This window comes from Lutjanus erythropterus, chromosome 9 (assembly GCF_056507025.1).
Source record: "Lutjanus erythropterus isolate fLutEry1 chromosome 9, fLutEry1.hap2, whole genome shotgun sequence".
NCBI lineage: Eukaryota > Metazoa > Chordata > Actinopteri > Lutjaniformes > Lutjanidae > Lutjanus > Lutjanus erythropterus.
This window is the reverse complement of record NC_139325.1, coordinates 30,123,064-30,134,170: the sequence shown is the minus strand read 5'-3', so window position 1 is coordinate 30,134,170 and position 11,107 is coordinate 30,123,064. Positions and strand designations below refer to the sequence as shown.

At 38.3% G+C, this 11,107-nt stretch overlaps 1 protein-coding gene across 1 annotated transcript; it reads left to right on the top strand.

Moving 5' to 3' along the window:
* The first annotated feature begins 324 nt into the window (after window positions 1–324).
* oscp1b (organic solute carrier partner 1b) lies at window positions 325–7,792 on the top strand. The gene is made up of 10 exons (XM_084725738.1): window positions 325–542; window positions 2,484–2,638; window positions 3,063–3,230; window positions 4,235–4,315; window positions 4,441–4,544; window positions 5,073–5,201; window positions 6,001–6,070; window positions 6,216–6,355; window positions 6,455–6,518; window positions 7,173–7,792. The coding sequence occupies exons 1-10, from the start codon at window positions 431–433 to the stop codon at window positions 7,290–7,292; spliced, it is 1,143 nt and encodes a 380-aa protein (XP_084581864.1). The 5' UTR covers window positions 325–430; the 3' UTR covers window positions 7,293–7,792.
* Window positions 7,793–11,107: the final 3,315 nt, after the last annotated feature.

The following is an 11,107-nucleotide window of genomic DNA, read 5'->3' as shown; positions in this document are numbered from 1 at the left end:
TTCAGAGCCCCACTCTCCACGGTCGTTGATTTAAGAGGTCTGTTATTTATTTGTCACAAATTTGTGAAATATTGGTAAGATTTTTAAGGTGTAAGCAGGCTGCAACATTTTCGATTATGTTGAAAGTACTTTCCTTTTCCGCTTTTCCATTGGAGAAGTGAAAGTATTTTACGGGAACATGAGCAAAATCACAAAAGAAACGTGTCCCTTAACAGCTTCACCCTGAGGTTAAATTAAGTTTTACATCCACCTGACCCCTCCCACTTCCCCTGTACGTCATAAAACTCATAGCACTCTGATTGGCTGTTCGCTTCGTGGCCTGGCAACCAGAAGAGGCTTTACCAAACAGACAGTCGACAACCATCCGAGCTAGCTAAAACAGCTAGCAGCTTACGTTTTCTGAAGCGATTCAACCGTCCAAACCAGCGCTATGTCTTCAAGAACTCTGCCTCTGCTGTTCATCAACCTCGGCGGAGAAATGCTGTACATCCTGGACCAGCGGCTCCGAGCTCAGAATATCCCCGCTGACAAAGCTAAGAAAGGTAGCTAGCTTAGCTTAGCAGCTATCCAGTTAACAACACAGATGTCACCCTGCAGCAAAACGTCACACTGCGAGAACTGCTCATTCACTTTGATCGATTTGTCCGTTTATTTGTTTGCAAATTGATCATTTATGTCTATATACATTTCGTTGATGGATAGAAAATCAATATAAAGTCAACAGTCAACATTAATGTGTCAACTGTTGTTTTTTTTTATGTAAACCCATATAGTTTGATAAAATCATAACTCACTTAAGCAAGTTTCTGTTGCACAGGGGACTGAAATAAGGAGCCCAGAACATTTCAATCTGCAATTTCCAATGCTCCATTGTCATTACATGGGATTATAAATAGGTTATAAAACATAGCCACAATATGACATCAGATGATATATGGACGGTGTTTGCATCTGCATTTGTATCCTGATTTTGAGCCTTATCCTCTTTTTGATTATATTTTTGTGGTGTTTACAGGGAACATGAAAAACCTGGTTATTCATATTCCTGTATACATACTGATAAAGTACTGATCATAACAGTATGCACGTTCCGGATTTGTCTGCTTGTAGGTTAGTCTCAATTTCTCACCATCCCAGTCACTATGAGTTGGTTCAGAAAACTGGATAAAGTGTTTACATGCCACAGTACCCTGGTTTGTATTGGAGTACTTCAGTTAGTGTTTCCAGGTTTCTGAAACCGGGATAAGTTGTTTACATTTACAAAACATAAGGATACTCCAAAAACCTAAGATACTAGTGTGCATGTAAACCTAAACATACTCATAGTCACATAGTGTATATATATGCAAAATGCGTACACATATTTACATATATTTTTAGAGAGAATTTTAGCATACAATTACATTGGTCACATCTTGCGATGTCATTATACAATCTGGTGTTCAGAGCATCATTTCATTATCATCATTGTCTTCTTTATTCATAAAGTTTCCACAATAGCTGGCTGGATAGACGAGGACAGAAGGAGAGGTATTATTACAGAGCTTTGGTACAATCATGCACTGATGCATTAGTAGTTTTTTTGCCCTGCTTTGGCCTAGACTAAAGCAACATGCTGAATAAACAGTAGGACTTGATAAATAAACAACAGATGAGACCTCATATGCACAGAGCAGCTCACAAATAATGGACTATGGTGGTCTCTGTCTGCACCCAGGAACATCATGTAAGTGGTTAGATGGGTCACTCAAATGCTCAGGCCCTGGTTATAAGGGCCTTTATTGTGTAGATGCATTAACAATGAAGGGAGTTGTTTTAACAGTGATTGCTATCTGCAAATTTTGTTAATCAACTTAAAGAGCATCTCAAGCTGTCAAGTAGGCCACATAAAATAGTTTTCTACCTCAGGAAACAAGTGTATTTCTTTTTCTGCATATAAGAAGCTCATCAGGGGTCACCAGAATGTCAACAGTCTATCCCTGCTCTGAGAGCAATATGTCATTTCCCACAGCTCCTTTTTTGTAGTTAAACTTTCATGGCTTCCTTATGGGTAAGTAGCAAAAAATACTACCTAGCCTCACTATTTAAGCCACTTTATTTGCCGCCTCACCCTTGAGCCATTAAAAAGTTTGGAAAAAGGTGAAGTTACCTGATAGGTTTGACTTCTGACAGTCACAGAAGTGTGAGTGTGATCATGTCTGCCAATTACAACGGTGATTGGTAGATGTAATCAAAGGAAATAAAATATGTCTGACGGGAGCTGAAACTCCAAAAAATGCTACCTGGCTATAGCCCTGCTACTCAATAGCACATGCTGGTGGCTTTCCATGCTGCTGCTTCATTAGGACCATTGGGTTAGGCTGTGGATGAAATGGTTTTGGCCAACATAGTATAGACCGCTCATCTACCTGCTTCTGAGCCTACAGTGTGGAAAGTGTCTAACCCCAGTTAACTCTTTTCCGTTGTACTGTTTGTTTGCCTAGTTATGAATGACATCATCACCACCATGTTCAACAAAAAGTTCCTAGAAGAGCTTTTCAAGCCACAGGAGCTTTACTCCAAAAAGGCCCTGCGGACTGTGTTTGACCGGCTGGCCCATGCCTCCATAATGAGACTCAATCAAGCAAGCATGGACAAAGTAAGTCATCATCTATACACATGTACTCCTGCTGTACAGCAGTATATTGTGATGTATCCTGCATCTGCTGAATTGCACTCTATTTTTTTAAATTCTAATTTTAATTTTCTCATCAGTACACATAGTTTATCCTCGCATTCATCACATCCTCTCATCGGCTTTTAAGTGATGCTAGTTTGTCTTACAGCCTCTTCAGCACACATACTAGATTAGTATTTTAGAGTCAAGCATGTGCAACGTATGTAAAGTGGATCATTTTGTTGCACTGAAGCATAGAGTGATTCTAAAGTGAAGAGAGATTCATGTCTTATACTCTGAATGCTGATGTATGTGGCTCCCTCTGCTGTTTATTACACAACAGTAGAATTCATTGTGTTTTGATGGATGAGTCAGTGAAGTCATGCACGTGTGTCCTTTCTCATAGCTCTATGACTTGATGACCATGGCTTTCAAGTACCAGGTGCTTCTCTGTCCCCGACCCAAGGACATCCTCCTCGTGTCTTTTAACCACATGGATGCAATCAAAGACTTTGTGAAAGACACTCCCAGCATTCTCAGCCAGGTGGACGAGACGTACCAACAGCTCATAGAGGTATGACTTGTGTGACTTCACTCTCTTGTCTTTTGCTATGGACAGGAGGCAGTAGTGACACTACACATGGTTTGCTGGGATTTCTTGCCGTGTGCAGTTAGAGCTTTGAGCTATTGGTGGAAGGAAACAACTTAAGTTCAAAACATACTAATGTTTTTTTGTGAGTGGTTTAGTCATACATAGTCAGCTGTGGGGTATAAATATGACTTTAGCTCTTATAACTGGTGATACATTGCAAGTCATTGCTTTTCCTCAAAGGTGATTTAAGAAACTGCAGTTAGTACAATTTATATGACAAAGAAGACAAAACACATGTCAGTATTTAAAGTCTCATAGTCTTTAGGGATGCACAATTTGGATTTTTTCAGCCAATATCCATTGCCTATAATTACCTGTTTCTCATAGCCAGTAAGATTGAATTTATGTTTTTGTATTTTAAAAATAAGTCAGATGACCTGTAATTTACATACACCTGAGGGCAACAAAGACTAAGATTTAGTGAGTAAATATGAAGACTATATTAGTGGCTTTAATTTCATTATTGAAATAATAAATAATAATCTAAATTATCAGCCTTGATATCTTTTATGTATGTCAAACAGTCATATGAGTAGTATAAAGGCCCACATATCAGACTAGTCTAAGCAAGAGAAAACAATCCAACTCAACTCCATACCGACTCTAATAGATGCATTGAAGTGCAAGTGACTTATTTAAAACACAAGGATAATCTGTTTCAAGTCAATGTACAGCTGTTAATATTTAAAGTATGTTTAATCTACTCTACAGTTGCATACACTGAGTTACAATATCATTGCACATGTTATTTTAAGTGCCACAGTTTTTTTTTATATTGATTGTTATATACATATACTAACCTATGATGTTATAGAAGAATCCTTTTAACATTGTATTATTTGCTTTGTGTTTTTTTGTTTGTTTTTGTTGTTGTTGTTGTTCTGATGTAATCTAAGTTATTTTTAATTGGTTTTTTTGTATTGTAGATGTATACACCCTTGTCTAGTGGGGACTTCCAGCTGATCAGACAAACTCTTCTTATCTTTTTCCAAGACATGCACATAAGAGTAAGTCCATTATTTTGGCAAATTTTAATCACAGGGAGAGAATGACCCGGATAGTAACAGATTGTCATTTGAGTTGTGTTTTATTTTTCTGATAAGCGGAGTCTCTTTATTTTCTTCTATGCCAGGTATCTATTTTCCTCAAGGACAAAGTTCAGAACTCCAACGGCCGCTTTGTGCTTCCCACCAGCGGCCCTGTGCCTCATGGAACACAAGTCCCTGGCTTGATAAGGTACCACAGTGACAGTATGCAGCTGTTTTCACTCTGATGTAACCAATCCTGTCTCGGAGGAATGATGGAGACTGAGATTAAACAATTAGCTTGGACAGTAAAACTTACATTTGGTCCTTCTGATGATCTTTAATGTTTGCCTTTTCCTCGTTCATATGTTTGCTGATCTCACCCAGACACTGTAATCTTAAGTTAAGCAGGCCAATCTGCAGCTAATTGCATTACAGAGGTTTTGTTGAACAAGCATTCTAATTTTAGATGCTTTGTATCTTTAGCGTGGATCAAATTACTTCAGGATTATATGTGCACAGTGAAACATTTAATAGATTGAGAAAACAAGAGCTCACATGTAGACCATCTGAACTACAACGTTCACCTATTCAAACTGACAGAGATCTTCAGGGGTCCACCTAAGGGAACTACTTTCATCACAGGAAAAAGAAATTTAAAAGTAATTTATGTGCATGGAAGGGGTACTGAAAGTATGCTCGTCCATAATATTTTGTGTTCTGTGTCTGGTTATTCCAGGATGTTCAGTTGTACAGGTGAAGAGGTGACCAGGCTGCAGTTCAACAATGGAGGAAACTATACCGCTGCCCTGCGGGAGGGATCTTTTGAGATATTTGGAGACAGGGTCACCAAACTAGGAACAAACATGTAAGATGCTGCAAAGTACAAAAGATCAAAAGATATACATGAACATGATGTAGTGGTACTTGATTTATGCAATGGCAGTGTGCTGATGATGATTTTCTGTTATCCAGATGTTGACATATTTAGTCTTAATTGTATTACTGAAAAACACTTTGGTAACAAATGGATAATTTACAGAAATAAGAATGTGCTGCTGATCATTTAGTAGATTCCTGTCTCCATCAGCCCTTCTGTCCCTGTATAGTCTGTGTTTCGTGCTGTTGTTGTGTTTTAGAGATGTTTCATTTTTAAAGTGTGCGATCAAGTTGGCAAAGTTTTCTCAGCAAATGTTGGATGACACCAAGAGAAGTATATACAACAGATGGCATCCCTTTCTTTGAAGTAGCTGAGCCATGGGAACATGAAATCCTCGAGACTAGATCACCTGCTGTTTCCTCATCTGAATTGTTGTAAGACATTTGGGACTGTAGTGGCACAGGAGGGTCTGAATGATCTTTTCTTTTGAAAATAATAATAAAAAGAATCAATAGTTTGTTCTGTTGTTATAAAAAGGCCAAGTGAGAGCACATAGGGGCCCAGACACAGGTAGATGACATCCTGTGCAGAATTTTCCCCAGCTCACGTCAAGTTCCTCTGATGGTCCTGACAGATTTATTCAACAGTAAACCAGAAAGACCATTAGTTTTTGATTGTCTAACACATTGCAAAGAATGATTTACTGTAAACAAAACATTTGTAATGTCTTGTCATTATATTGCATGGTCATAGGTGTTCATTCTCTCTTCTTCATCTCTTCATTCAGGTACAGTGTGAGCCGCCCAGTGGAAACCCACATGTCAGGAACATCCAAAAATTCCGCTCAGCACACTAAGGTTAGCTGCTTCTGTGTCCACAGTCCATAACATGCCGAGGAATGTGGTGAAGTGACCCTGGTCAAGAGCCATACCCTACAGGATCTTGCAGAGAACAGGTAGAGGTGGAGTTTACATAAGTAAACTAGTCATTGTGTGTCAACAGGTCAACACTGCTCCCAACCCCCTGGCCAAAGAAGAGCTGAATCTGTTGGCCAAGTTAATGGGAGGGTTAGAAGTTCAGAAACCAGGAAATGCAGACAGTGGCTTCCGAGTCAGTCTTTTTGCTACTGATGAAGAAGAAGAGTGAGTGAACTGCTGCTCTTACTTTCATGGAAAAAAATCTAAGTATTTAACTTGTTACTTGTTACTCAAAACTAACACTGTTACTCTCCTTTTACACAGAGAGGCATTAATATCAAGACCAGATGAGCTTTCATATGGAGTCATAAAAATCCAAGCAACAAAGGTAAAGATTCATTATCTGTCTTCATAAAGTGTTTCTTTCAGTAGGAAAGATTTGGATGTCCAGTATCTGTGTAATGAAAATCTAAACTTTACTACATATTTAGCGACAAGAAGTCTTACCATGCATCTGTCATCTCAGGCCAAGTGCAGACTACAAGGCTTTGAAAATCACAAAACGACAAGACGTCATGTAGACGTGCACAAACTACACAACTGGTGTCAGATGAGATGTATTGATTGTAAGATTACTCTAGTAGAAAAGATCTGTGACGGGAGCGAATGATTGTGATAGTCAGTGAAAACACACAGTAAGTCTCTCACATCACAGAACTCATTGTGATGGGCATGACTGCAGATTTTGTGCCCACATGAAGGATATTATTTCAGATCTGAAAAATTTGTGTTGAACAGGTAAATTGAGGCAAAAATGATCTGCACTGTCTTCTGCCTTCTACAACTAGGCAGCTGTCTTTTAGCCTTGATAACCAACCCCCATGATTTGACACCAAATTTTACTTATCTCAATAATAGGCTTAAGGTTATACAGTTGATCAGTGATGTGAAGTCTTGCCAGTCTAACAGGATTTACTGTAATGAGGTGTAAGTCCCTGTGACAACTCTGCCACTGTGATTGGTGGATAACATTGTCTTTCAGGACCAGCAAGCCAACGCAGAGCTAGCCAAGATCATGGGAGAGTTCACAGAGTCTGGGGATCAATCTCCCAGCGCCAGCAGCAAAGGAGACGACCTTCTGGCCATGATGGACGGCCTGTGACATGGTCACCCTGACAGAAACGCCCCGCTGGGTGGGGCACAATGCATCATCAACAGTCTGCTCTGCTGTAGATCAGTCTGCTGTCTGTACCTGCAAACACACTGCAGTGATATGCAGCAGGAAAACCTTCTTCTCTGGGTGCTTTTAAAATGCAGATGTGTGCAGGTGTTTCCATTGACAAACTGCAAATTTAACAACTAAGAATGTGGTGAGCCACGCTTTAAGCTGCAATACACTGTAATATTATGTTTGCTGTAAACTGAAAAGAGTTTCAGTGCATCAAAACATACAGTAGGCCTAAATCAGTGTGTTGAACATGTGTATGTGGTGATAGAAAAACATCTGTTCGTATAATGTCAAGATGTTGCACTTTTAAAATCTGAGTCAGACTGCACTGTGGCACACAAAATACACATTCCTTAAATTTCACACATCATTTATCTATAACTCCATTTCTAAAGAAGTTGGGATGTTATGTAAAGTATTAATAAAAAACAGAATGCAATGATTTGCAAAAATGTTTCAACCTGTATTCAACTGAATACAGTACAAAGAAAAGATATTTTATGTTCAAACCGATTAACTTTATTATGTGTTTTTTTTTGTAAATATACACTTATTCTGGATTTGATGCTTATAACATGCTCCAAAAAAGTTGCAACAGGGGCATGTCTGCCACTGTGTTACATCAGTAACACGTTAGGTAACATAGGACACTGATTGTTGAAATTTTAAAACTGCAGTGACTGCAGTTAAGCCAGTTTAGTACCTGACCTCTTTTACCTCAGAGATATGACAGTTAGCCATGCCATGAGCATTAACACACCCCCATACCATTATAAATGATCACAGGTATTCAGTTCAGTGTTGGTTTTGGGCTGTGCCCCTTGCAGGCAGACATTTCTCTGGATTTTCTGAATTATTTAATGATAATATGGATCGTAGATGGTAAAGTCCATAAAATCTTTGCAGTTTTGTGTTGAGAAACATTCTAAACTTTTGGATTGTTGCACAGTTTTTCACAAAGTAGTGAATTTCACCCCATCCATGCTTGTGAATTGACTGATACCCAAACATGATACTGTTACCTGTTACCAGTTGACCAGTTTACCTGTCAAATGTTCCAAACAGGTGTGTTTTGAGCATTCCACAACATTCCCAGTCTTTGGTTGCTTCTGTCCCAACTTTTTTCAAACGTGTTGCAGACATTCAATTTAGAATGAGTGTATATGTACAAAACATAATGTAGTTTGAACATGAAACATCTTGTATTATTATTGTCTTGTATTGCATTCAAAACAAGTAAAAAAAAAAAAAACCCACAACAACATTACACAACATCCCAACATTTTTGTAAATGGGATTGTAAAATGATTATAATGCATCACAGTTTTAGATTATTTTCAGGCTTATAGTCCATAATTCCATGTCTGTTTATTACACATGATAAAGATGTAGTTTGTTAACCTTCTGTATTCTAATGAACCAGTGATTACATGATATTGTGGGGGAATCTGAGGAAAACCCAAGTGCTCTTTTTAATGTGATTCATATTCCCTCAAATTTCTATTTTGGTAAGAAACGTGTTTATCTTGCATTGCGCAGTACTACCTTAAAATCAAATGAGGAGCCACTTGTAAGACTTTTTTCATGACCCTTTGATGAGCTATGGCCCAGAAATGTGCTCATTGATGAGTATGTTGTTATAATATAGAGAAATGCAATATAAGTAAATGTCTAATATGTAAATATGTTTATTACATACTTTATTTATTTGAATGTATCATTTTCTGTGTATAGGCAAGTGTATATTGCTGCAGTGAAATCGTTGGATGTGCAATGTAGGATTTTTAATAAATAGCTTGAAAAGAATGTATGTTTTTACACATATTATTGTATGAATCATATCATAGACTTGGGTACTGATGCAATAATGTGTTAATAATGGCATGAACCTTGTAACAGATTGTTGTAGTTGAGAAGATGTAACAGCAGGGGGAGCTGTCTGACCTCTTAAAACATGGTCTGCGTGTGGTCTGTCCAAAGTCACTACCATACATTGCTATAGTGAATTTTATTATGCAGGCAAGCTGTCTTTCTTTTTTTTATGCACTACAATGTGAAAGTGATACTCATGAAACTACATTTTAAACTAATTCACTTGCTTTTGGAATTTAGGATTTGCTGAACTTTAAAAATAACAAATGTGCTCGATCATATTTATATGTAGTTACATATTTAACCACCAAACCAGAACATTAAACACAATATTCCTGAATGTAATCTATAATTAGGCTGATGTCCTCCAGCATAGACCTACAATAAGAATGTCTACAACTGTACCCAAGATATTTCTGTGCAGTCTGCCTGCAGACAGGTCAAAGTGAGACTCTGATAATCTGTACTCCCCCAGTCAACCACACACATGAATGTGGTGCATACCATACAGGCAAAACATGCTGAGACATTTCTCTGAATTGATCTGGGGGTGGAGCATTCTGGTGAGGTCTTCCCAATAATCCTGGCAAAGGAGAGACGAGAAACACTACATGCCCTGAGGATACAACCTACCTCCAAAACAAACAGAAACCAGAGCTCATAGTCATCCTGCAAGATTGTGCACTGGAGTCAATCAAAACAATATTTCACCATAAAGCAAAATTGCCTAGTTCATCACCAGGATAATTCTATTTTAGTGGCATAGTAAATAAATTAAAAAAAGACATAAGTATGATTTGTAAGATATTAAATTATACTTGTTTCAAAGATGTTTCCTTTAAAACTGGTAGAAAAGAAATTTAGGGCCACAAGTAATTTTACAAAAATATGAATTTATGAACAAAAAGGTCTTTCACGTCCAGTTAACCTTAGGTTTTCCTGAGATGACACTAAACCATGTTTCTCTCATAGACCCTGCAGTTCGACTTATGATTCAGTTTCCTCTTTAAAGGCTGTGGGTAGGACACTGTAAAGCCACAGGCTGACAAATGTTTCATGTGGCCGGGGGCATATGCTCTGCTGAGTCAAGGCAGGAAGACGAGAGCAACTCAAATAAACCTCTGCCATTTAGGTTACCCTCTCTGTGTCTATCACACCTGCCCACTGGTCTGAAACTGGTAGCTGTGGGTGGTATTCAAGATTAGTCTAAATTGGGAACATAGGTGGGCTTTACTAAATGTCACAGTCATCAAACTATGCATGCTGAGTAAATGAGTAACAGCTTGGCTTTTTAGCAAGCTGAATGTGTTGGCAATTAAACCCTTTCTAACTGCAATTTCAACTCACAAGTAGCATCAGCTCAGAAATTTTATGAGTGGACAACCAGCCACAGATATTTAAAATTCACTGCTTATCAATTCTAAATGAACTCAATGTTACACAGTTTCACTGAGTCATATGGTTGACCTGAGAGAGGTGCATTATGCAAAAAGCAACTACAGTACAGAGCCTGATATGAGGCACAAATTTAGCCAGGAGTCAGAGATCTATATGTGCACAATTGCATTCAAGGACATTACTTTTAACTATATTTACTGATTGATTTATATTTTCATGCCATGCGCACAGAATGCCCAACCTTGCAGCTTACAACTCAAGTTTTTCATAATCATCCGGCCAAAAGAAGTCAGCATAGATGGAGGACATTTTAGTGGAATAAGTGCATCCCTTAAGTCCTCTTAGGCATGACAGCAAAACAAAAAATTAACCCCATTCTCAATTTCACCTACATCACATGGCAAACCCTAACCCTAAGTCTGTCCGTCTCCAGAGTGGCATTAAATCACAAATGTAGACAACAGAAACAGGTAACTTTA

Excerpts from the sequence above, each read along its gene's own strand:
- oscp1b (XM_084725738.1), top strand. The coding sequence starts at position 431 with ATGTCTTCAAGAACTCTGCCTCTGCTGTTCATCAACCTCGGCGGAGAA. Across the intron at positions 2,639-3,062 it reads ATCAAGCAAGCATGGACAAA|CTCTATGACTTGATGACCAT; the intron begins GTAAGTCATCAT and ends CCTTTCTCATAG. Across the intron at positions 4,545-5,072 it reads CAAGTCCCTGGCTTGATAAG|GATGTTCAGTTGTACAGGTG; the intron begins GTACCACAGTGA and ends TGGTTATTCCAG.